Genomic DNA, 27,584 nt, shown 5'->3' with positions numbered 1-27,584 from the left:
CAAGATTATCGTACAGCATTACAATCCCCCTCTTATTTTCCAAATTAGATTATTGCAATGCAATACTCATTGGCTTCCACTATCAAACCTCTTCAACTTCTGTAAAATGCTGCGGCAAGATCACTCAGCAACAGCAGAAGATCAGATCATATCACCCCAGTTCTCAAAGAACTGCATTGGCTGCCAATTACTTACAGAATTCAATATAGAACTGTATCCCTTATTCATAAGGCTTTATATAACAACGAGACAAAATGGATGGATACAATACTTCATTTCAAAGTCCCAAAGAGAAATCTGCGCTCCACTAACCTTGGTCTCCTTGCAACTATCTCCCCAAAATTAACCGGCCTCAACTCAACAAAAGAACACGCTTTCTCATTGGCCGGGCCACTTTTATGGAAAACCCTCCCCACTGAACTAAGAATTGAGCCTTCATCACAAACATTTAAAAAAATAATTAAAAACATGGCTCTTTGAGAAAGCATACCCAACATAATAAGAATCATCATCACCCCTCTATTTAATTTTTGCTAATTGTACTTTCTTTATTTCCCCTGCTCATTAATTAATTCTCCCTCTACTGTTTTATCTATCTACTTTCTACTTTTTATTACAATGTAACCTTTTTTTACAATTTGTTATATGTAAACTGATGTGATGACTTATGTTAAATGTTGGTATATAAAAAAACAAACAAATAATTACAATTGAATAAGGCATAGAGAGGGAATAGGATTCAGATTTATGGTAACATCTCCTACAAAAGTACCCTACAACTTCACAAAGTACAATGAATTCTTTGTAGATGGATACCTTTTTTTTTTCCATTGAAAAACAGACTGATTTAGCCATTACATGTGGATGACATCCTCTGGCACCAAACTACTCTTCTCTCCAAGTTGTTAGAGCTTTGACCTCTACTGAGCATGTGCAGGAGTTTCCGCACGGGTATTGCCAGTCATTTTTTGTCCAAGCGCAGCACGAATGTGTACTCTCTCTTAATTCGGCTGTTTACCTCAAACATCTTTTCTCTGTTGCCTCACTGCCTCTGCAGCCTGACAACAGCACTTCTCAGTGCTACGAAATAAAGATAAAAACAAACCATGGCCTACTGCCAACCATGTCTGACCAGAAGAAAGTCAACAACGGGTTAAAAGTTGTATCTGTGGCAAGATTGTCCCTCACTAACAGCTACGAGCTATGTTACTGATGCTAAAACCAGAACATGCCCAAAAGAACTGCTATGCCTGTGGACTGATGTCTGGAGCTTTGCATCGAAAAAACTGCATAAATCTCTCCGGAGTAGCAGTAGATCCTCATCCCACAGTGCAGCCGGAAAAAGAGATGAGCAGGAGCTCATAAAAAACTCCATCTGCTCAGGCCGAAGCCTTGGGGTCAAGAATGACCAGCCACCCTGCGTCAAAGACAAAGTGGCATCAGTTAATGGAGCTTTCACAGTCTGTGTCGAAGTGCAAGCACTCTTAAGCATGGCACATCGGCATCATTGACGCAGCTGCTATTAGTGTCACCAACTCAAGATGCATAGATTTGCCCGATGAATCCTACACTGATGCATTCGACACATGGTGCATCAATGCACTCAGTGCATGACATGCCTAGGTGCATGATGCACCAGTGCTCTTGACACATGGAGCTCTAATGCTTGTGAAGCAAGAGGCCTCAATGGACATAAGATGCCTCCCCACTATTGCATGGTGCCAAGGAAGTGTGGTGCATCCCCAACGCAACATCGTCCTGCACCGGATTCTTCAGTGCGCGTCTCCAAGGACCTTTTGAAACATGCCAAGTCATCCAAAGCATCTAAGCATTCTACCCCATTGAAACTACTGATACATCCACTTTATCAAGCTGCTTTGCCAAGAAAGCTGTACACAGCCCATCCTAGGGAAGGAGTCAGCTTGCCGCTGCTCCTTCCAATAACCAGGATGTTCACCCTACCTAGATTAGCGGTGGAAGGACTTCACCTGGAGATGGCAAGACTGTTATCTATAGTCCTCACCACAACAAACCGCCCTTTCTCATGCAGGAGCTTGTCTTGGGAGAGGATGTCTCACCACTTACACCAGACTAGAGGACACATCAGTAATGCAACCAAATCACAGATTTGTTGAAAGTTTCTTTATCCCTGTGGCCAAGGAGACAGAAGGAGCATTCTAGCCTCTCTTTTCAGCTATGGCGATAGAACAGACCGGACTCCCGATTTTTGCCTATGTGGGTGAATTCATCACCAGAACCCGTAATCAGTTGTTCTTCATAGTCTACTACAGCCGAGTTGAGTAGGTCAGAAGTGTTAGACCAGCCACTCCTCTTTGAATCAATGAGCACCACTTCCCGGTTTGCCCTCTTCATTATTGGAGTCCTGGATAAGTGAGTTGATGCACTTAGCTTCGGATGAAGACTCTGCCAGCATATCCTCCAAGCATACCTCACTCCCAGAGTACCTTGCTCTTCTAAATTTGTGGAAAAGTTTGGTACAGTGCTGACCATCCATATATGCAAACACAGACTCCTGTTCTGAGCCACTTGGCCTTCTTCAAATATTGGATACCCTAGCTGAACCAGCGGCCCTTCCAGTTAACAACATCCTTACTGCTCTAGGGATAAGAATGTGCCATTTCAAGCACTCCTATGGCTAGAAAGCTGGACCTTTTTTAAATAAAGAATTGAGCAGTTACGTGTCATCCAACTGCCTCACCAGTCTGTAGTGGTCAAGTCTGCTATAGAAAATGCACATTAACTCAAATTATCCCCCAGGAAAAGATCACAGACTTCTGGTTAACTTTGGCAAAAGAGATTTTCAAAGCGCAATGCTTTCTGCCCACATATCTATCCTCCAGTTCTACGTGGTGCAGTATATTGATGACTGCGATTAGAAACTGAAGCCTTTTCTACCTGCTACTGAGCAAGGCAACTACTATTCTCAACTGCATCTGGATGCGGAAGAGGGATCCACCACTTACTCTGATCAGTCTCCAAATACTTTTCACATACTTCCTCAGTCTCCATTGGAGCTAGATGCATGGCATGGCGTAGAGCAAGCAGCATCCATGAGGATGTCCACAAGAAAATTGGTGGACTTCCCTTCCTTGGGGGGGGGACAATCTTTTCAGTGAAAAGCTCCAGGAGATGGTCGCACAGGTAAAGAATCGGAATATGGCAGTGCAATCTCTCCCCACAGCTCCCAAATGACACTCCATGACATTTCTACCCTGTATAAATGACCATACTTCCACAGGTGGCCCTATTTCTCCTTTCACTAGTATTGTCTGCTGCCCCTTCCAGCCCAGCATCAACAACGACTTCCAGTTGGAAGTCAACAAAAAAACCCCAAAACAGGCCCGGCCAAGCCAGAGCCTAATTTGCAATCCCTTCAAACGATCTATTTCCAGTTCTCCTAGTAGGGAGAAGAATCCACATTTTGTGAAGGAGTGGCATTGGATCACCAAGGACACCTGGGTTCTCCGAATCATGCAGTCTGGATACCGATTGCATTTCTTCTGACCACCATCCCTTCCACATTGTTCACTGCTATGTCCAGATCTGTCCCATCTGCCTCAGTTTTGCCTGGAAGTCCAATCGCTTCTCCAATAACAAGCGATAGAAAAAAATGTTTGAACAAGTATATACTCTTGAGAGAAATTAAAAACAAACTTCCTCTGCATGATTCTGCCTTACATACAGGAAAATGAATGGATGTGTTCCCTAGATCTGAAGACTGCAAATACTCACATAACCAGTCACCCTTCACATTGGCGCTACCTCTTCTTCCAGGCGGATTCTTCCTATTAGTGCAAAGTACTCCTGCTTGGCCTATCATCAGTCCTGAGGGTCCCTATGAATTGCCTCGCAATAGTGGCAACTCATCTACAACACCAGAAAATACAAGTTTTCTCGTACTTGGACAATTGGCTGATCATAGTGAAATCCTGGGAAGAAGTCCTCCACTCTCTTCACAATATGTCTTCTGCACAGTCTAGGCTTTCTAGTGAACTTCAAGAACCCATTCAGAGACTCAAGTTCATCAGGGCTTGGATAGACTCACTGCAGGAGAGAGCATTCCTGCCTCCTGACTGGACTTACACCATGCATTGTTTATGGATAAGCAACTGCCCTCTCATTCGATGTCCAGAAAGCTTTTTGTTGTGTCCTCTGTTATATGGTAGCAGATATCCATGTAATTCCACTGAACCACCTTCATATCCTCTACCTCCAATGGTGTCACTGAATCCAGTGGGATCAAATAATTCAACTAACTCAACTATTCAACTGCTGTCTTCTCTGGTGCTAATAACAGCAACAGTGAAAAAGGAGTTCCAGTGATGGATTCTCTCCTGAATTCTTTAGGAAGGAGCCCTCTTCACTCACTACTTTATCAAGTGATACTGGTGATGGATGCCTCCACCAAAGGCTGGAGAGCACATACGTGGATTGTTCGAACCCAAGACATCTGGTCTCTTCAACTCTAATTAGCTGTGATATAGACTGAGAAGACTCATAAAGCAACATCCGCGCAGGGACTCCCGCACATGCTCAGTATTCAAAGCTCTTCTAGCTTGGAGAGATGAGTCTCATCAGTGCTACCAGATAACATCGCCCACATGGAATAGCTAATTCATCCTGCTATCTACAGAAAACTCCATTTACAGTAAGCAAACTTGCTTTGTAACAACATGAGATTTTTCCAGAGTGCTTTCAGGACTACATGGGTCCCTTTCTTCAGATGATTAGAAGTATATTAATTAATACATTAGAAAGAAGGGGGGAAAATAGGGGTTATAATAGAGGGTAAACAGTTGGCATAAGATGATGGAAGAGTTTTGAAGATATGCAGAGAAGAATCACAAGCAAAGGAGAAAAGACTCACTAGATTAAGAAACCGTGATAACTGCTAATTTAAACAAGAAAGGAAGTAGCAGGGTTGAGGGATAGAGTGCTGGGAAGGTGGGCGGGGGAAAGAGTTTGGAGAGAGGAGGAGCAAAAGCTGAGATTGATAAGGTATATAGGACCAGTCCTACGTCTTCACTGCATCCCCAGCCAAACTGGGATGCAGAAAACCCTGATCCGGGAATCACAGGGACTCATCTGCCTAGCCTTACCACTTAGCTACTAGGCCAGCCCGGACAAGTAACTTTCCAAGGTTGTATAGCACTATTAAAAAACACTACTAGAAACATTTCAGTACTGGACATTGCTCTCTAAAGGCTGGTAGGATGATTTTTAGTCAATTTGGAAAGAATTGGGGCTCCAATGAGCTCCTTCAAGTATAGAAGAAATATATAGTTATGGTATTTTGCCTTTGTGCATTTTAAAAATTGAAAAATAAACCAATGTTTTCAATTTTTAGGTAGATAATGGGACCAATTCAATACTGCCAGCTGGAAGAACAATTCTGCAAGAAATTGAAGGACAGGATGAAGAGGTAGCAGCTTTTTGCCAACAAGTTACAAAGTAAGATTCCGTTTTAACAAATTAATTGGCTGAATATGATTTAAATAGATCATGAATATAAGAAACTGTTTATAGCTAAAGAATGGTTAAGCTTTTTATTCAGAGTAAAAGCTGATCATGTAGTTTTGTAAGGAGTTGTTTTCACTTCTCTAAGGTTTCATGTATGGTTGTTTCCAGCCAGTGCCTCTGTTGTATTAGTTAAGAATGTGCAAATTATCTGTCCTATTGGTATAACGGGTTATTGTATCTAGCAACTTAGACTGAGGACTAGGGTCCTCATAGGAGGCTGGAAGGAGGTAGACTCAGAAGCAACACAAGGATGTTCATACATGCACCACCATAGGGTGGTGCATGTATGAACAGCTTCCTGATGCGGATAGAAATCTGTCAGGAATTAAAGAAAACATGGGATAATCACAGAGGATCCTTAATTGTAGGAAAGAAAGGCAAAGCCACACATCAAGTAGAAACTAGTCTTGCAACAGGAAGGGAAAATGAGCGGCGAAAAGGAGCCTTATCCGTCCTCACAAAGTTGTACTTCATTGGATGTCACCACTGACTGCCTCATTGGGTGATGGTGGCCTCAGCTGATTGAGGGCTAGAAGGGGGGCTCCTGTGCTTCCCTTTTATCATCCAGGTCCATGTGGTCTGCAGTCCTTCCACCAAGACCCAAGCATATTCACCCCTTGAGCCCCACTCCAAACAACCCTGGACCTGTTATAACAGAGATGAAAGAGTTTTGAGATACAGCACAAGTCTTTGAACCACCCTAGTACTGGCTATTTTAGAGGATATGTTTCTCAAACATTTCTCTACCCTTATATGCCATCTCCCCTCTCTCCCTTTGTGTTGGATGGAAAAGGCAGAGGGAAACTTTGAAAACATCCAGATTAGTAGTAAAAGGTTTGGATAAGTTCTTGGAGGAGAAGTCCATTAACTGCTATTAATCAAGTTTACTTAGGGAATAGCCACTGCTATTAATTGCATCAGTAGCATGGGATCTTCTTAGTGTTTGGGTATCTGCCAGGTTCTTATGGCCTGGATTGGCCTCTGTTGGAAACAGGATGCTGGGCTTGATGGACCCTTGGTCTGACTCAGCATGGCAATTTCTTATGTTCTTACTTTTTTTTTTTTTTAAGACCATGCAAGGTCTGTGCCGTCTTATATTATTTTGCCTGCAGGGTTGCTGGTGGGGGTTGGAACCAGTGTGGATACCCAAGGAACACTTAAAAAAATATATATATATAAGTTGGGTATCCCAATCCCATCTGATCAGACACACTATCCCTCCCAGCCCTGCATTAACTAACATCTTTCCACCCATTTTTTTCTCATTAACCCTCTTACTTTAACTGTGTCCTATTTATTTTGCCCCCCCCCCCCGCGTCTCGAGAATCCTTCCTTCCCTCTACCTCACCTTTGAAATCCCCTCATTAACACACCACCTGCGCGATGTCACATTTAAACTATGTCTTTATATGCTTAGCTTTATATGTTTCACACACAAAGCCGATTCAGGCCATACTCCTTCATACACGTTTACACACTATCGCTCCATGCCTAAATGTAACTAGTTGTTTGTACTCTGTTTAATATATGTTATACGAATGTGTTACATGTATTAAGTTGTATTAAATGTGAACCGGAGTGAAGGCTGACTGCTATGCTTCGGTGTATATATAAATAAATATATAGTAGCTGATGATGACCAATAACCAAATGGTCCATCCAGTCTGTCCAGCAAGTTGCTCATGGTAGTAGCTGCCGCACTGTGCAGGGGTTAAGCTCGTGCCTGAAGTTAAGGGTCGTAGCTGCCGTTCCAATGCTTGTTACCCCCATGCACCCCTTTCTTCATTTCCAACCTCTAGGGATCAGCTGCGTTTATTCCATGCCCTGTTGAATTCATTTATGTTTTCGTCGTCATCTCTTCCAGGAGGGGGTAATTCATGGTGCTTTTGGCCCCCTATTCTGCTTTTTCTTAGGCAAATGGGGGGGGGGAAGATGGGGGAAGAAGCCTGTATAAGGGCCACAAAGTATTTCAGTGGTGATCCCTCCGTGTCTGTACCATTTTCAAATCCCCCAGTATAGAGCATAAACACAATTTCTAGTTGCATCACCCTTTTCTCCTAGGAATTATTAAAGGTTTTCTCCTGGGATACAAAGCAGAAGGAAACTGCAAGTCAGTAATATGGATGCAAGTAGTTGTAACCCTTGCTGGGTTTTCCTCTCGTTTCAGATGGTGAACATAGGACCAGCTTTTCTTACCCTTTTCCCTTTTTTTTTTCCCAAAGGGGGAAGGTATTGTAAACTGATTTCACTGTACAAACTGCAATTCAGTTTCAAGCTTTAGGGGAAATTTTGTCAGTACTTGACCTGATGCTTTCCTCGCTATTTTTTTGTTAACTCTTTATTTATATAATAGAGGAAGACAAGAAACATGGTACAAGACAAGGTTCATCCACAAAGGCCCATTATCTCAACAAGATGACAATAATAGCAATGTTTAACGAGGATAGGCCTGGAAAAACAAGTACGAAAAAATCCAAAATAAAGTCCTATATGGGACATTAGCTAAACATGAAATCAGTATACAAGTAAACAGTTATGCACCACCCAATCCATAATCTCTTCGAAAACAATCCCAGATGTTATCGAATGTGAACTTTTCTTATTTAAAGTGTGTATCAGAGTTGCTCAAAATCATAAAAAATACGCCATTGTTTTTTCCAGTAATCAAAACATAGGTTAAATTTCCAATCAGTAATAATTGTGAGTCTTGCTGCGAGGAGGAGTTGTGCTATTAAAAGCCTATAGTGAAGTGAAATTGACCCTTCCCAAGACACAGTATCAGATGAACAGGCAGGTCCATAATGTTCGACATTCCTTGCACTACTTTTCCTCAAAAAGCCCATACCCCCTGACAAAGCCACCACGTGTATGTACGACCCATGCTCTCCACAACCCCGCCAATGTGAAATATCGGACCCGGAACAATCTGGAGAAGTAGAGTGGCATTCAGTACGTTCTAACGGTTTAATTGACACTTCTACTCTAGTGACACAAAGCAAAGTGCCTTGCGTAGCCTTCCATATTTTCTTCCATACTTTCTCATCAAAATTGGTCCCCAAATCATAATTCCATGTGGTCTTCCCATATTTAGCCTAGAGAATACCACAGTAAACATAAGAAATCCCTTTATTAAAAAATATCTGTGTCACTAAAGAACTCCTCCATCCCATTAAACTATTGGAAGGGTTTATGCAAATCAAAGCAAGTGCCCAACACCTCCTTCAGCCTACCAGAGACTGATCTTCCAAATCGTATTCCTGCTGAAGCATTGGAAATGAGTTAAACCCTTTATCGTCCCACAAATATGTTAAGGCATAAGTCCTTTATCTTTCCAGCCTTTAAAAAATAGAAGGAAAAGTAGATGGGGCAATAACTGGATTTTTATAAATAGGTGCCAAGGGAGATAAACTCTCAGCTCCAAGCTGAGAAAACGCATCACCTGTCTCCATGCCCCTAATGTGTGCGCCAATATTGGGCTAGTCCGATAGGCCAACTGACTAAGGCAATTATTAACTGGTGGTGAAAGCTATTAATGTAGCTGCATTTGGACAGGTTCCTGGAGTAAAAGTCCATTAACCATTATTAAGTTGGAGTTGCAAATATCCACTGCTTAGTCTTGGGATAAGAGCCTGGAATCTTATCTACCCCTTGGGATCCTGCCAGGTACTTGTGAAACTATTGGAAACAAGATACTGGGCTTGATGGATCTTTGGTCTGAACTAGTGTGGCATATATGTTCTAACTCTACCGCATCAACCTGTTCGCATTCAAGAGGGGTAGCCATGTGCATCCTTTATTACTAAACCAAGATTTAAGGCATACTAGCCAAGCTGCCAAATATAATCCTTAAATTACGGAAGGCTAGCCTACCCTGACATTTAGGTATCCAAAGTTGTTTTAGCTTAATCCTAGCTTGTTTACTATTCCATATGAATTTGGCCATGACTCTGTGCAACTTATCAAACCCTGCCGTTGGGCCTGTATCCGGAAGATGTTGGAATGAGTACAGAAGTCTGGGTAATATATTCATCTTTAACAGATTACATCTGCCCAACCGTGAAATCAAAATATCTGCCCATTTGTCAATATCTCTTTTAACCCTTGAAAGGAACGCACTGTAATTTTAATTTTATACAAATCTGCATCGGACAGAGACACGTAAATTACCGAATATTTGAACCCACTTTTAACTACCCTAAATTCCAAAAGACTAGGGAGAATGGTTAACTTTTCAGTAATGGGAAATATTTCTGCTTTATAGCTGAAGAGCAGGCCATACACAGAATTGATCCATAATGCGGCATCTGAATTGGCGGGATCAGTTTTGATATACATAACGTCGTTGGCATATAAGAACATAAGAACATAAGAAAATGCCATACTGGGTCAGACCAAGGGTCCATCAAGCCCAGCATCCTGTTTCCAACAGTGGCCAATCCAGGCCATAAGAACCTGGCAAGTACCCAAAAACTAAGTCTATTCCATGTAACCATTGCTAATGGCAGTGGCTATTCTCTAAGTGAACCTAATAGCAGGTAATGGACTTCTCCTCCAAGAACTTATCCAATCCTTTTTTAAACACAGCTATACTACCTGCACGAACCACATTCTCTGGCAACAAATTCCAGAGTTTAATTGTGCGTTGAGTAAAAAAGAACTTTCTCCGATTAGTTTTAAATGTGCCCCATGCTAACTTCATGGAGTGTCCCCTAGTCCTTCTACTATCTGAAAGAGTAAATAACCGATTCACATCTACCCGTTCTAGACCTCTCATGATTTTAAACACCTCTATCATATCCCCCCTCAGTCGTCTCTTCTCCAAGCTGAAAAGTCCTAATCTCTTTAGTCTTTCCTCATAGGGGAGTTGTTCCATTCCCCTTATCATTTTGGTAGCCCTTCTCTGTACCTTCTCCATCACAATTATATCTTTTTTGAGATGCGGCGACCAGAATTGTACACAGTATTCAAGGTGCGGTCTCACCATGGAGCGATACAGAGGCATTATGACATTTTCCGTTTTATTCATCATTCCTTTTCTAATAATTCCCAACATTCTGTTTGCTTTTTTGACTGCCGCAGCACACTGAACCGACGATTTCAATGTGTTATCCACTATGACACCTAGATCTCTTTCTTGGGTTGTAGCACCTAATATGGAACCCAACATCGTGTAATTATAGCATGGGTTATTTTTCCCTATATGCATCACCTTGCACTTTTCCACATTAAATTTCATCTGCCATTTGGATGCCCAATTTTCCAGTCTCACAAGGTCTTCCTGCAATTTATCACAATCTGCTTGTGATTTAACTACTCTGCACAATTTTGTGTCATCTGCAAATTTGATTATCTCACTCGTCGTATTTCTTTCCAGATCATTTATAAATAAATTGAACAGTAAGGGTCCCAATACAGATCCCTGAGGCACTCCACTGTCCACTCCCTTCCACTGAGAAAATTGCCCATTTAATCCTACTCTCTGTTTCCTGTCTTTTAGCCAGTTTGCAATCCACGAAAGGACATCGCCACCTATCCCATGACTTTTTACTTTTCCTAGAAGCCTCTCATGAGGAACTTTGTCAAACGCCTTCTGAAAATCCAAGTATACTATATCTACCGGTTCACCTTTATCCACATGTTTATTAACTCCTTCAAAAAAGTGAAGCAGATTTGTGAGGCAAGACTTGCCCTGGGTAAAGCCATGCTGACTTTGTTCCATTAAACCATGTCTTTCTATATGTTCTGTGATTTTGATGTTTAGAACACTTTCCACTATTTTTTCCTGGCACTGAAGTCAGGCTAACCGGTCTGTAGTTTCCCGGATCGCCCCTGGAGCCCTTTTTAAATATTGGGGTTACATTTGCTATCCTCCAGTCTTCAGGTACAATGGATGATTTTAATGATAAGTTACAAATTTTTACTAATAGGTCTGAAATTTCATTTTTTAGTTCCTTCAGAACTCTGGGGTGTATACCATCCGGTCCAGGTGATTTACTACTCTTCAGTTTGTCAATCAGGCCTACCACATCTTCTAGGTTCACCGTGATTTGATTCAATCCATCTGAATCATTACCCATGAAAACCTTCTCCATTACGGGTACCTCCCCAACATCCTCTTCAGTAAACACCGAAGCAAAGAAATCATTTAATCTTTCCGCGATGGCCTTATCTTCTCTAAGTGCCCCTTTAACCCCTCGATCATCTAAAGGTCCAACTGACTCCCTCACAGGCTTTCTGCTTCGGATATATTTAAAAAAGTTTTTACTGTGAGTTTTTGCCTCTACAGCCAACTTCTTTTCAAATTCTCTCTTAGCCTGTCTTATCAATGTCTTACATTTAACTTGCCAATGTTTATGCTTTATCCTATTTTCTTCTGTTGGTTCCTTCTTCCAATTTTTGATTGAAGATCTTTTGGCTAAAATAGCTTCTTTCACCTCCCCTTTTAACCATGCCGGTAATCGTTTTGCCTTCTTTCCACCTTTCTTAATGTGTGGAATACATCTGGACTGTGCTTCTAGAATGGTATTTTTTAACAATGACCACGCCTCTTGGACATTTTTTACTTTTGTAGCTGCTCCTTTCAGTTTTTTTCTAACAATTTTTCTCATTTTATCAAAGTTTCCCTTTTGAAAGTTTAGCACGAGAGCTTTGGATTTGCACACTGTTCCTTTTCCAGTCATTAAATCAAATCTGATCATATTATGATCACTATTGCCTAGCGGCCCCACCACCGTTACCCTCTCTCACCAAGTCCTGTGCTCCACTGAGAATTAGATCTAAATTGCTCCCTCTCTCGTCGGTTCCTGAACCATTTGCTCCATAAAGCTATCATTTATTCCATCCAGGAACGTTATCTCTCTAGCGTGACCCGATGATACATTTACCCAGTCTATATTGGGGTAATTGAAGTCTCCCATTATTACTGCACTACCAATTTGGTTGGCTTCCCTAATTTCTCTTAGCATTTCACTGTCCATCTCACCATCTTGACCAGGTGGACGGTAGTATACCCCTATCACTGTAGTCTTCCCTGATACACAAGGGATTTCTACCCATAAAGATTCAATTTTGTATTTAGTCTCATGCAGGATGTTTATCCTGTTGGACTCTATGCCATCCCGGACATAAAGCGCCACACCTCCTCCCGACTGCTCCTCTCTGTCATTGCGATATAATTTGTACCCCGGTATAGCACTGTCCCATTGGTTATCCTCTTTCCACCATGTCTCTGAGATGCCAATTAAGTCTATGTCATCATTTACTGCTATACATTCTAATTCTCCCATCTTACTTCTTAGACTTCTGGCATTAGCATACAAACATTTCAAAGTTTGTTTTTTGATTGTATTTTTATTCTGCTTTTTAATTGATAGGGATAAGTTAGAATTTTTTAGCTCAGGTGAGTTTTTAGTTACAGGCATTTGGACTACTTTTCTAATTATTGGAACCTCACTGTCGGGATGCCCTAATTCTAGTGCATTATTAGTATCCTTTAAATTATTAGTATCCTTTAAATGAAATCATGTGGTCCATACTACCCAGTCTTACGCCATGCATAGCTGCTTTTTGGCTTGTAGTCAGTCGCCAGGGGTTCTATTGCCAGGTCAAAGAGAAGTGGGGATAAAGGTTATCCCTGCTGTGTACCTCTAGCAATGGAAAAGAATGATGTAAGATCTATCGATTCAGAGCTTGGCTCGAGGTTTGTGATACACATCCTTGACCATTTGAAAAACCTATCAGGGTTGCCAAACTCAGACATCACTTCAAACACAAAATTCTGGGATGCCCTGTTTAAAAGCCTTGTCAGCGTCTGAGAGGCCCACTTCTTTGCAAGGTGTATGACCTTGAAAAGCCTTTCCTCACTCTTTAAGGCAATGACTCGGACTCGTTTTTTTTGCCCCTGCTACTGCTTCCTGTTTTTAGCAGTTGCTGTACACATTTACCTTCCAATAAGCACAATTTTGATTTATTTCTTGATTTGATCACTTAGTGTTACAATATAAATACGATAAGTTTAACTGACTGGCCTCCTCTTAAATGCTTGAGCTATATAGCTCTGAGTAAAACTAGCAGCCTGACCCTAAAAATGTTAAAGTTGAACTGTTGTGCTCCTGGTATGAAATGCAAGCTCACAGACTGGCCTGGTGGGAGAGAAACTCAGAGCAACCAGAAAGGAAAGGCCCATTTTGGGTTTTAGCTTCCCTCATCCCTCAGACTCTGTATACCCAAAGCAGTTTTACTGGTAGACAAACTCCATGCAACTATCTTAAGAAAGATATTCCCTCTTGGTACTTAAATGTAAATCACGCACGAAGGCTAATATTTGAAAGCGTCTCCGAAGTTGGTGTGTTGGGCAGCTTACATAATAATCCCCAACCTTTCTAATTTATTCAGTTTGTGAATGCCCGCTGTAGAATCAAACTAGGTTTGTGAACTGTGTTGTGTGTTCCCTAAATGTGTAGCTAGAAAAATGTAAAAAAAAAATACTGTTCATCACCTCTGTTTGCAGATTGAGAACTAACTGTCCCGCCACTGATCATGCCACAAACCCCGGCTTTGTGCTGAGTCCCGTCATGCTGCAGAGAAATATAAGTGGAGAGAATGCCAGTGTCAAAGTTTGCATAGAAATCGAGGGGTTTCAGCAGCCAGTAACGTTTACTTGTGATGGTACGTTTTTACACTTTAATGCTGACTTTACCTCAATTGCAGGCTTTTAAGTCTTGGTGGGAGGGGAGGAGAAGTGGTGGGTGTCAGTCGACAGAGAATTAAGGAAAGATTTCTTGGTACATTAAACTGATAATTCAACCTAACAATGGAGAAGTCTTCCAATTTCAGAGCAGCCTCTGATTTTAGAATAACACAGAACTTGAGTGTTCAATCAGTTAAGCTCAGGTTGGGATAGCAGGAAGTCCTCTGTTTTTCAAAGTGCAAAGTTTCTTGCAGTCCATTTATCTGCTTTTTGTTTTTGGTGTGGGGTCTGGTAATGCAGAGTTTTCATACCTGTATTTCATGCTGGCAAAAACTGGGTTTTCTTTCTTGGACCAACATAAAGACTATTGCCTAGATGTAATGGTACATGAGCTTTAGAGACTCCATGGAAACGTAGATAGAAAAGTGCAGCCCAGACTCCTTGGAACGGATACCCAGACTTGAGCGTTTTCCTGTGGGAGTTGGGTTTTTTTTGTGTGGGCCCAGATCAGCGGGACGCTTTTTCCCGAGCTGAAGGTAAATATAGTCTGTGCTCTTGCCGTATTCCCGCTAGGATTCTAAATGGGCTACACTGCTGGCTAACCTTTCCAAAAATAGCGATCGAGAAATGAGTTACAAGCAAACTTTCATTTCTGAAAATGAAGCCTGGCCCCGTGAACGGGAACCTTTAAATGTATTGCTTCAGTCCAATGTTGCCGAAGAGTCGGCGTGTGCTCCGACACGGTGAATGGACATTTCTGGTTCCGACGCAATTCTTTTCATCCCAGTAGCAAATCTCTGGCTCACAGAGGTGCTTTAAATATTTAGGTTTTTTTGGCTGCCCATCCACTCTAGCTTGTGAGTATTTAGCTACTGACTAAACAAAGGATCTGGGAAAAGTCGCCAAGTAAGAGTTAAGGAGTCTGGAATCTCCACTCTCCAGTGTTCTCCCTTTGCTTTGGCGCACTGTCAGTCCCGTTTACAATCTCTTTCCCGTAAGCGGCAAGGCAGCGTCTCAAATTTCAGTGCTGTCAAACGTCTGCTGCTGCTTCCTCTCCCTTTTTGTCTTTTCCTCATTTACTAATGGGCCATAAAAGCACAAGCTAGGACTGTTCTGTGTGAGCTTATTGTGAAGGCCACCATCTGCTGTCCCAATGTTAGAATGAATCCATAGGTGCTGCCCCATCAGCTTGGCGCTCTGAATACGACTTCTTTTATTTTTTTTTTATTTTTGCTGGACAAATCCCACTGTGGTAGTTTTGCTGTCTGTATATAAAACAAAAAAATCCAAACTATGCTGGTAATTCCTTCTTGCCATAATCATAATGGGAATAAATGCAAAGTGCTTGGCTCACACTTGGCAGGATGCCATTTCTTTGTTTTAAGTATTAAAGAACATTACGCAAATCTTTGAATTCCCCTCGGCACTGCAGACACCACCACCACACTGATAACATTGAAATGCTTTCATTCTAACATTGGCTTAGGCTGTGGTATGTAACTCTGCCATAGTCACGTGTCTGGCTCTTTGTCAGGTTTTAGAGTTGCTGAATATGGCCGTGCAAGTTCCTTACAGGGCCACTTTGAGATCTTTATAACAGTTTAAGGGAGAGGCTTGGAGCATTGGCTCCTGGCCCGGTTGACAGAGCCATTCCCGTTTTCAGGAGATCCGCCGGGAATATTCAGGAGAGTCGGTTGCATGCCGTGCCTCCGTTGTATACAAATATATCTCCTGTGTGTTCCTTGTGGAGATCCTGAAAACCAAGTCGGATGCATAGTTCCCGAGGACCGGGTTGAGAATCTGTGTTTTAGCAACGTACAGGACGCCACCTCTCATCCACACTCCTGCTGAATGAACTTCTTGCTACATCAGCACGGATTTACATCATGGGAAAATAAAACTAAACCACGGGGCATTTGTTGTTAATAGCTGGATTTGGAAGCCACAGACAGCGGCCTGTTTTTCTTTTCTTTACGGTAGCAGATCTTTTAATGAAAATGGCTCTGCTGGATAGCGGTAAACTAATAATGCCTGAACGTGTCGGGCAAAATTATAGTGCAGGACGTGAGGCTTTAGAGGTGGGAATAGTGAAAGAAGAAGACTCGAGGAGGAGGTTGAGGAAAAGACCTGGTGAGAGGGGAAAGACAGACCTAGAGGAGAAAGGAGGTGGTTAGTGATGGGAAGGGGGGACAGAGCGAGAGCAGTGGTGCACAGACCAGTCCTATTAACACCACAGCCAATTGGGTTTTTGGGATATTCGTGATGAGTACGCCTGAGATCTATTTGTATACATTAAGGACACAGTATTTGCACACTTTCTCGTACATATTCATTGTGGATAGCCTGAAAACTCGCCTGGCTGTGGGGACAGGTTTGGGAGCCATTAGGACAGAGAAACAAAGGCAAACGCCCAGTCTGTATCCTAGGTATAGTTACTTTGCGGCTGATGCAATACTGTGCGCTGCGGCTAGCGCACGGCTCAACACACGATTGGACGCACGTTTTGGATATGCGACCATAGGGGTTATGGATGCAATATGGGGATTGGCGCATCCAAAACATGCATCCAAACCACCGCGTAGCTAATGGCGCTCATCACATGTAAATTCCATGTAGATGAGGTTATTAGCCAATACCCGCGATGCAAAAACTGTCCCGTGGGGCTGGCGTAAAAGGTATGCCGTCCTCAAGGGTTTATTGATTAAAAACAAAAAATAAAATCCTGCTTTCTGTGATTCCTCCTATTAATATCGTCGCGATACTAAGTTCGGAAGAACCACAGAGAGCAGATTGCAGTTTAAAAAAAAAAAAAAAGTCTCAGGTAAAAATAATAATAATAATAATTCTGAGCACCCAATATAAACACCCAAGATACACGGTCCAGGCCTCCTGTGCGACCTATGCCAAGGAGGCGATAGGGGCACCCAATTTTCCCTAGCACCTCCTTTTTAGTGTGACCCCCCCCTCATTTAAATATTGCATCGCATGCCCAGGAGAGGTAGCTGGGGGCGCGTGTTAGGAAAACAGGCGCTCGACATTGAGCACAAATATTGCATCTGCCCCTTTATCTGGGGCAAACTGTGGCATCCGTAGCCTCTTACCAGAGAAATAGGTAAATACGCGGACACTGGATTCACAGCACAGGCCTTTTCCTTCCCTTAGTTGCTCAACATTCTACTCTTCTTTCTCTCTACCTCATTCTGATTCTTAAGCACGTAAGAACTGCCATACTGGGCTAAGTCCAAAGGTCCATAGTGGCTAATCCAGGTCACGGGTACCTGGCAGGATCCCAAATAGTACAGAGATTCCTTGCAGTCTCCCTGCTTTTTCTCTTATTGCCCAATGTCTTCCCCTACTTACTGATTCACTAAACTTTAACTGCATAAGCATCTTTTATATAAGCATCCTGATTTAATATATAATTCATATCAAATATATAGGCATAGCAATTTATAGGATCACATGCAGATGTTACGTCTGCAATCGGCAACTCTTTCCCTTCAGCAAGTAAGAAATCAGCATTTTACGCTTGCTGCCCTAGGTACTATATTGCTCTGCTTTCTCCAGCAGCTTCCCCTTCTCTTTTTCCCTCATTTCTTTAACATTGAACATCAGATGTGCATATACTGGGCCCTTACATATAGAAAAAAAGAGGTGGAATTAGCACAGTATCATCTTTCTCCTAGGACAAGCAGGATGGTAGTCTTCACACATGGGTGACATCATCAGATGGAGCCTGGCATAGAAAACGTCTGTCAGTTTCTAGAACTTTGACTGCCACACTGAGCATGCTCAGCATTCCCTAATCCATGTGGGGTCCCTCTTCAGTCTCTGTTTTTTTTCCACGGAGCTGTCATCTCACGATCTTGAAGCTTGTGCTCTTTTTCTTGGAAAACGTTTGAGTTTTTGGATAAAGTTACGATTTTATTTTCCCGCATCGGGTCCCTCCACGGTTTCCCCCTGCCTTCAGTCAGTCTAGCAGCACAGTAAGTTCCTTTTGTGCGGTCAGTTCCCGATAGTGGTGTCCTTCGGGGCCCGCTGGCCACAGACCGTTCACCGGCCTTATCCTTTTGTTCGGTATGGTATCGTCGGTACCCCCAGCGTCCTCGGACGTGTCCATTACGGATCCACATGATGTATACATCCTTTGCCTGGGGCATCCCACAAAGTTCGGTGCCGTCTGTGACCAGGTGACACCCAAGGGCCAGCGTGCCCACCTGGACAAAATGGGGAAGATTTTCGGGCCCAAGAGATCAGAGCAGTGTGGGTCCATCGGGGCTGTCTGTACCCATGATGCCTTGACCTCAGGGTGGGCCTGGGCCTTCGTCCCCAGCTCAGTTCACTGAGGATGATGCCCCTTATGACTTCTGGGGTGATGATACCTCAGATTCATGATTCTGAGACCCTTCCCTCAGACCCATCTACCCCGGAGGAATAGCGGAGATCCCACTCGAGGACCTAACCTTTGCTGGTTTTGTGTGGGCCATGGCAGAAGCCATTCCGTTCCAGATGCTGACGGAAGAGGAAGCCCGGCAGAAGATGCTAGAAGTCCTCCAGTTTACAGATACCCCGAAGGAGGTGGTGACCTTCCCAGTCCATGACATCTTCAAGGAGTTGCTCCTCAGGATTTGGGAACACCCTCTCACAGTTCCGCCTGTAAATAGGAAAGTGGATGGGGGTGTACCTGATCCAGCATGCCACCAGTTTTGAAAAGAATCAGCTCCCCCATCAGTCGGTTGTAGTTGAGTCTGTGCTGAAGAAGGCCAAGCACTTCCACACCATGCCTTGGTTCCCCTGCGGAGGGACCAGAGGGCACTAGGTAGGAAGGTCTTTCAGGGTGCCATGCTGATAGCCTGCATATCTTCCTACCAGCTCTATATGACGCAGTACTTCTGCAACCTTTGGAAGCAGGCTCAGGAGGTGGCTGGCCGTCTGCCTCAGTAACAACAGGACACTTTACTGGCTGTCATGTGTCAGGGCCTTGAATGTGGGAAGCATGAGGTATGCTCCACATACGATGTCTTTTGAAATGGTGACAAGAGTCGAGGCTGCCAGCATTGGCACCTGCCAAATGGCTTGACTCTGGGCTTCAGACCTCCATCCGGAGGTTTGGGAGAGGCTTTCTGACTTGCCATGCACTGGTGAGAATCTTTTTGGCAATAAGGTGCAGGATGAAGTGGCTCAGCTGTGAGACTACCATGAGACCCTCCAGTATCTTTCCGCCAGTGCCTCTGACCTGCCGCCTTCGGCCAGGAGGTCACCGCAGCAAGGGCCACACCGATCATTCTATCATCAGTGGAAATATTACCTGCCTGCGTCTCGCTTCCGCCTGCAGAGGGTGAGCTCTCTGGGCCATTCCAGTCGGCAGCAAGCATCCAAGCCAAAGCCAGCTCTCCAGCCGAGCCCCGTTATGGGGTTTTGACTGGAGGGCAGGGAGCAACATCCAGCTACCCATTCCCATGTCATGGGACCACCCCTGTCGGAGTTGACTATGATTCTTTGTGGATCGGTGGCCAGTGATCACCTCAGAGAAGTGGGTTCTGTCCATAGTGTGGTGGGGGTACCGGCTGAATCTGGTAGATGTTCTACCAAATTCTCCTCTGAGCTCTTTTTGGGGGCCATCAGCATGCCAGGAGCCCCTCTTGCAGGAGCTCTCCGCCCTAGTAACAGCAAGAGCAGTCAAGCCTGTTCCCCCCCCTAGGACAGTTGGGATGGGGTTTCTACTCCCGATATTTTCTGATTCAAAAGAAAACTGGGGGCCTCCATGCCATCCTGGATCTGCAGGCCTTGAACAAGTTTCTAAAAAAAGAAAGGTTCAAGATGGTATCTCTGGGCATCCTGATTCCCCGCTTGCAAAAAGGGGACTGGCTATGTTCCCTCGACTTAAGATGCCTATACCTACATCGAGATCTTCTGAGGTCACAGGAAGTATCTCCGGTTTGTGGTGGGCAACCACCATTTTCAGTACTGGGTGTTACCATTCGACTTGGCCTCTGCATCACGGGTGAAGTGTCTGGCCGTGGTGAGGGCATACCTACGCAGGTTGAGAGTGAAGGTTTTTCTCTACCTGGACAATTAGCTAGTCAAAAGCACTAACCAGGTGGGGGCAACACGTTACCTGCGCTTAATCATCCGGGTGCTGGAGTGCTTGGGGTTTATTATCAACTACCCGAAGTTTCATCTGAGCCCATCGATGTGGCTGGACTTTATATTGGAGCCCTGCTGGACACAACATAGGTGAAGACCTTTCTACTCCTCAGCAGGGCGCTGTCTCTAGCATCCTTTGTGGGAGTGATGCAGCACAGTCAGCGAGTCTCTTCCAGGCAGATGTTGAGGCTGCTTGGGCTCAGGGCCACTACCGTACATGTTACTCCCCTTGCCCGCTTGCATATGTGCGGGCCCCACTGGACTCTCAGGTCTCAGTTGCATCAGGCCACTCAATCTCTCGGGGGACTCTATCCTGGTGGGGGGACCCTCTCCGACCTGGAGCGCAGGGTGCCATTTCAGTCTCCCCTTGTGCAGGCTGTGCTCACACTTGGATGCCTCCTATCTGGGGTGGGGGGCCCGTGCGGAGGGGCTCCGCACTCAGGGCTTATGGTCTGCCAGGGAACTACAATGCCAGATCAACTTCCTGGAGCTCTGAGCGATCAGGTGCAACCTCTGGGCTTTCTGGGATCAGTTGGCCGGCAGGATGGTTCTGATCCAGACCAACAACCAGGTCGCGATGTGGTACATCAACAAGCAGGAGGGCACAAGATTGTTCCTCCTGTGCCAGGAGGCAGTCCAGATCTGGTCCTGTGCCCTGTCCCAAAGAATGGTGCTCCAAGCCCCTGGCAGGACCGGATAACATGATAGTGGACCGACTCAGTTGAGCATTCCAGCTCCACGAGTGGTTCCTGAACCAATCAGTGACGAACTGAATCTTTCATCTCTGGGACACCCTGGATGTGGTTCTGTTTGCATCCCCTGGCAACAGCAAGGTGGCTCATATCTGCACTCTGTATCGAGCAGACGGTGTCCCAGCCTCAGACACCTTTGCCCGCAGCTGGGGCCCGAGCCTTCTGTATGTGTATCCTCCAATCTGTCTCTCATGGCCTGGATGTTGAGAGGCTGATTTTGCGACCCCCCCCCTTGACCTCTTAGAGGATGTTTCTCGGATCCTGGTAGCTTCTAGAAAGCCGTCCACTAGGAAGTCTTATGGGCTAAAGTGGAAGAGGTTTTCAGTGTGGGGTGAGCAACGTGGCCTGGATCCTTTCTTTTGCTCCATTCACAAGCTGCTTGATTACCTCTTCTATCTCTTGGAGACTGGATTAAAAAACACCTTTAGGGTGCACTTGAGGGTGATTGGAGTTTACCATCAGGGTGTAGGTGGCTTGCCTATCTTCATTCAATCTTTGGTGATTCGTTTCATGCAAGGCCTCGTTCAGTTGAAACATCCCCTGAAGCCTCCCGCTGTGTCTTGAAATTTCAGCGTGGTCTTGGCTCAGCTGATGGCTCCTTTCGAGCCGCTGAGCTCCTGTGACCTGAAACTCCTGACCTGGAAGGTCGTCTTTTTGGTGGCGGTCACTTCAGCACGCAGAGTCAGTAAAATGCAGGTGCTGGTGATTTACCCTCCATATATAAAGTATTTTCATGACCTGGTGGTGCTCCGGACGCTGCCTAAGTTCCTCCCCAAGGTGGTGACAGAATTCCATCTTAACCAGTCAGTGGTCCTGCTGATCTTTTTTCTCAAGCTCCACTCACACCAAAGCAAGCGGGCCCTACACAGTCTGGATTGCAAGAGGGCTTTAGCCTTCTGTCTGGAGCGGACAGAATGTCATGGGCAATCCACACAACTTTTTGTCTCTTTTGACAAAAATAGATTTGGAGTTGTTGTGGGTAAGCAGACACTGTCTAGCTGGTTGGTGGACTGCATCTCGTTCTGTTATGCGCAGGCGGGGCTGCAGCTTTGGGGTCATGTCAAGGCTTATTCCGTCCGAGCCATGGCACCTACGGGCTGTGCCTATGGAAATCTGCAAGGCTGCGACGTGGAGTTCCCGCTACACGTTTGCCTCTCACTGTTGTCTGGGTAGGGAGGGCCGACGTGAAAGCAATTTTGGCCGGTCTGTCCTCAGGAATCTTTTCCAGCCCTAAACCCAACTCTTCCTGCCTATGGCCCTTTTTTCAGGTTCAGGCTATTTCCCTATGTTACCAACAGCACCCCTGTTGTTGAGCACATTGGCACATGTTAGGTGTCTGGTCTTTTTCCGTTTTCAGGGACAGCCTGAGCTAGGGATTCACCCATGTGTGAGGACTACCATTCTCCTTGTCCTAGGAGAAACCAGAGTTGCTTACCTGTAACAGGTGTTCTCCTAGGACAGCAGGATGTTAGTCCTCACGAAACCCACCCGCCCGCCACCCTGCAGAATTGTTTTGTCTGTTTATTTTATTTTTCGTAATTTTGTGTTACGAGACTGGAGAGGGATTCCCGTGTGGGCGCGTGGATAGCGGCAGGCTGAGCATGCTCAGTGTGCCAGTCATAGTTCTAGAAACGTTGACAGTTTTCTCTGTGCCGGGCTCCATCTGATGATGTTGCCCATGTGTGAGGACTAACATCCCGTTGTCCTAGGAGTACACCTGATACAGATAAGCAACTCCGCTTTATTTAGTATTTGTGTTTACCTTCTCTCCAGTAGCTAAGGCTGAAACCTTGATTAGCACTTACATTTTGCTATTTAACTCTTTAGAGATGTTTCTTCAACATAGTTAGAGGCCTCCTTCCCAGTAGGCACTCTGACTGTCCATCTGTATCTTGGAGGCACTGTGGATTGTAGTATGCGTGGGCAGCCATGAGCCCTTCCTCTGCCACTGCTATCACCAGTGTTGTCCAAGCGTGCAGATTGGAAAAGCTATGCGGGCTGAGCCAGTGAAGGCTAAGGGAGCGAGTGCGCACATCCATGTCACGACCCTTCATGGGAAGCAGGAGAGCAGGGCCTGCAAGGAGAGAGGCTGAGCGGATCTTACCACCTCCCGGGGCTGGGAGAAGAGGTGAGGGAGGCAGCAGGTGGGAGAGATGTTGAGAGGAGACTAGGGCAATGTTTGTAAAGTGTGCATTTTTCAACCTTTTTTTTTTTTTTTTGTCAGAAGTATTTCCTCTCCTCTTTATGGATCATAAAATATTTTATAAATATCGGTTTGAGATTTTCTCAAAATATCTGCTATCTGAACCTTTCACTATAAAGTTTTTGTATTATATTTGACAAGAATAGTGCCTTGGAAATAAATGCTATAGTATTTAGCTGCTGAAAATGTTCTTCTCCCCAATTCCCCCCGCCAAAAAAAGTGGTTGCAGTGTCAAATATATGTGGGTTATATAAAGCAAGCAATGCTACAAGTCAACTTTTTGTCTTGATTTGAAGTGGCATGACTCCAGTAAGGATCAGGATATTGCCTTCAGGCTCTCGACCGCATCCAGAATCTTTTGAGTCTCGACGGGTTATTCTTCAGGCAGAACTGAAAAAAGAATTGACCTTTTTTACTTCCCGCGGTTCTGTTACAGTGAGTTCCCCCGTTGAGCTGATAATCATGCAAGCACTCTGCTGGGTCCATGATGACTTGAATCAGATTGACATTGGAAGCTATATCCTGAAAGTCTGTGGTCAAGAGGAAGTTTTACAGAAGTAAGCAGATGGGTCTTATTAATATTTAACTTTGTTTTGCATGCAGTTACTGGTAAATCCATTTATAATGATTAAATGCAGACGAGTTCATTTTTTTTTTTTTTTTTTATCAGCAATGGACAATTATTTCAGCCTTGCTTTTTGTGCCAAAAGTGATTTCTAATCTAATCCTAGATGTGTGAATACATTTTGATCTTTTTTTTTACATTCTCAAACAGTATGTTAAACATGTCATGTCTCCTCAATCACATTAACAGGCTTTCTTTAGTGTAATTGCTTAGGGCTTAATGAGCTAAATGTTACCTTGAATTCTTTCTTCAGCGAGCTGTTGGTATGCAAAGGCACTGGGAGGTAACAAAAGCACACGAAGCTAAAACGTGTGCGCACAATGCCTAGCGTGCATAAAAGATGACTTAATAAAAAAAAAAAAAGTAAAACAATTGAAAAGGCGCACTAAGAAAGCTTAAACAGAAACGTTTTTTGGTGCAAGGACTTATTAGCACAGTTGTCACAATTGTATGCAAAACTGTGGTGTGTGTGTGCAGTTCTCTGTCATGTATGCAAGTGGTTGGCACTCTTGTGCAGTGCTGGCTGTATATACAATTGTCTAGACTGTTGCCTCATGCGTCTTTGGTTTGCTGTGTAAGGTCCCCCATCCCTGGCCGTGCTATTATCATGCAGCTCCTGCTTGGCCAACAGTTCTCCCCAGATCTTATACAAATCCGGAAAAACAGGAGGCGATGGCAGTAACTGTGCCAGTTGTGCCGCTATAACTGCCTTCCTCAAATAGCGTACATATAATGATACAGTTGTACACACAATAGTTCTGTCTCTCTGACTTGGGATCCTGGACTCAGATACCCCAATATTTAGCTCATATTTATTTTTAATTTTTTTTTTTTTTTTTAACGCTTGGAAACTTAACTCCTGGGACAAAAGGTGGAGTAAAATGAACTCACGTTTCTGGGACTCATGTTAGTTTATGGTACTGTGCCAGTGTGGTCTCAGACCCGGTGTTTCCACTTGCAGTGGTCCACCCGGGATGCAAGGAGACCGTCGTAGACCCGACCCCCCCCCCCCCTCCCCACATCCAAGAATTCCAGGGCCATGAGCCCCGGAAATGCGAGTTAATTTTGCTCCACTTTTTTTGACCCAGGAGCTCAATTTCCAGTATTTAGAAAAGGTGGGTTTAATGTGCATCCCTGCATTGGGCAATAATAGTTAATGCCTTCATTAGCTTAGGATTTACATGGAGGAGTGCTAATTTATGTGCACGTCTTTTGTGTGCTAAAACATCTATGAAATGACGAGTAAAGTTGCACATATAAACAGGAGCAAACGTGTGCTCAGCTCATTAAATCGGCCTCTGATAAATTAGTAGCGTGCACAGCTGTACAAAACTCTTATCAGTTCATACTGAGAGAAAATTTAAGCCAAGATCAAAAAGTATTGTGTGTTACCAACTCTTCCCTCCTTCCAAGCTGCTTCACCAGCTCAAACTGTGACTCCGTTTCTGAGAACCGTATTCTCCTTGTTGCCTTTCCAAGTTTGGGTAAGATTTGTTAATATGGTCTTGTGGTTTGAGCACTCTGCTTTGATGCCATGAAGCAACCCCCTTGGGCAGACTCAGCTGCTGCCTCCAGTGTTCGGTGACGCGCAGTTCTGTGGCTCCTCTTGTATTGCGTTGGATGGCCCAGCCAGGCTTTGCCCCCAGCTGTGCACACACTTCTTCCCTGGCCTCTGCCTTGCTTATTTATGGTGCTTAAAGGATATTTTATTACTGCGATAATCGCTTGCTGTAAAAACAAAACCAAAAAAAAAAAAAAGCGTGTGCTAGTTTTGTTTTGCTTTGCTTCGGGGCATCTAGACGCTCCCTTTGCATTTCCATGTTGTATTTCTTCTATACTCTGGTTAATAGGAGGTGGACAGTTTTTTGCATTCTTAGCTTCTTACAAGATCTGCTGTTAAATGAAAGCTGTGCACTTAAGGGTATATAAAGAGTGTGTATAACGGGTCAGAATATGTACTTTTTGTCAATCTTTGAAGCTGCTCCAGCTCGCCTGCAGTTGGCCTGACGTAGCCATGTTGAGCAGAGCTGCACATTACTTGGTGCTGACTGGATTTGATTAGTCCATATGATCTACAAAGTCAACAGTGGCTTTGCACGCTCGCAACATAACAAAACCAGTTGTGTGCTGTACCATGTGATATAATTCATGATACCTATCAAATATGCCTGTTCCTAGAGTTTCCTGGCGATTGCATTTATTTCATATTTGTAGATCATCACTTCATATGTACTCCAAGGGATTTACAAAACATCAAATCATGCTATAAAATATTTAAAATGACTAAGTCTATGTGTTTTGTTTTGTTTTTAAATTTATAATGAAAATATATAATCAGGGAAACGCTGGTATCTAATGAATCAATGTAGAAAAGCTAGTGTAAATCCATTTGTTGTATCAACAATTAAGTTAAACTTATCCTTCAATCGTTTTTATTCGTTTTTACTAAATTTCTTCAAAAAACAAATTTTTATTTTAGCGAGAAACATTTTCAGCCAGTGCTGAGGTCTTAACAGACTGAATTCACTGCCAGTTGTTGCAATCATGGGTCAGAAAACTTCTTTTTTTTATTTAAATTTGGAAAAATTATTCTTTTCAATTTAATAAAATCCTTTTCCAAATTTTATTTGTGTCCTGAAGGTGTTTTCTTCTATACCCCACAGGTTTAACTTAATTGTTGATACAACAGACACTAGCTTTTTAAAACTGATATTCTGCCTTTCGTGACACTTCAGAGCGGATTACATTCAGGTACGATAGGGTATTTCTGTCCCCAGAGGGCTTTCAGACTCTAAATTTTGTACCTGAGGCAATGAAGGTTGACATGACTTGCCCAGAGTCACCAGGGAAATGTCCTTGGGATTTGAGCCCTGGCTTCCCTGATTCATAGCCTGCTGCTTTAACCACTAGCCTACTCTTCCACTCCAAATACATCATCTAGATATACAGTATAATCAGTAAAAATATCTACTACAAATGAGTCTATATAAACATATACTTACAGTTCTGTTTCCCTGACCCATCTGATGTAGATAGCTACAATTTCAATCCATCTCTTCTTCCATAGTTTTAATTCCTTCCTGATGCATTACCCAAGCCTCTTCATAATAAGAGAAGGCTTGTTGGATCGGCCATGTTTTTGTTCCTTCCTAAAATTCACGAAGGTCTTTGTTTACACAGCTCCTCTAGCAGGCTGCTCACTAGTTTAGGAGCTATGGCAGGAAAAGATCTCTCCTTGGTCACTTCCATCGGGACCTCTGTTATACCTGATATTGCCAATAGCTCTTGGTTGGGCAACCTCCGTTAGTGTCCCGGAATGTACCGTAACCGTTTCATGCAAGTAAGCAGGCCCTGGTCCAGTAAGTATTGGAAATGTCATCTTAAATTTTGCTTGTGCTTCTGTTTGAAGCCAGTGTAGGTTTTTCAGCATTGGAGATATATGATCTCTAATACTTAGCCCCCAGCAATCCTTGTGGTTGCATAGTTGTAATCTTCTTGCAGGAGACCAACTTAAAAATACAAAAATTGCACAGTAAAACTATTACTAGATAAAGGTGTTTATTTCTGCTTTCAGTTTTGCAATATTGCTGTAGTACCAAGCAGAGCATATTGTTCTTTTAGTTTAAG

The 27,584-nt window shown here is 43.8% G+C and overlaps 1 protein-coding gene across 4 annotated transcripts in view; it reads left to right on the top strand.

Moving 5' to 3' along the window:
* Window positions 1-27,584, top strand: part of PIK3C2A (phosphatidylinositol-4-phosphate 3-kinase catalytic subunit type 2 alpha) — a 122,064-nt gene that overhangs the window by 45,765 nt on the left and 48,715 nt on the right. For all 4 annotated transcript variants that reach the window (XM_029582155.1, XM_029582152.1, XM_029582153.1 and 1 more), the window contains exons 3-5: window positions 5,369-5,472; window positions 14,051-14,208; window positions 23,769-23,889. In XM_029582155.1, the coding sequence (XP_029438015.1) occupies window positions 5,369-5,472; window positions 14,051-14,208; window positions 23,769-23,889 (383 nt within the window). The remainder of the gene's footprint in view (window positions 1-5,368; window positions 5,473-14,050; window positions 14,209-23,768; window positions 23,890-27,584) is intronic.

Source organism: Rhinatrema bivittatum, chromosome 17 (genome assembly GCF_901001135.1).
Source record: "Rhinatrema bivittatum chromosome 17, aRhiBiv1.1, whole genome shotgun sequence".
NCBI lineage: Eukaryota > Metazoa > Chordata > Amphibia > Gymnophiona > Rhinatrematidae > Rhinatrema > Rhinatrema bivittatum.
The sequence above is the reverse complement of the archived record's forward strand: the minus strand, read 5'-3'. Positions and strand labels throughout refer to the sequence as shown.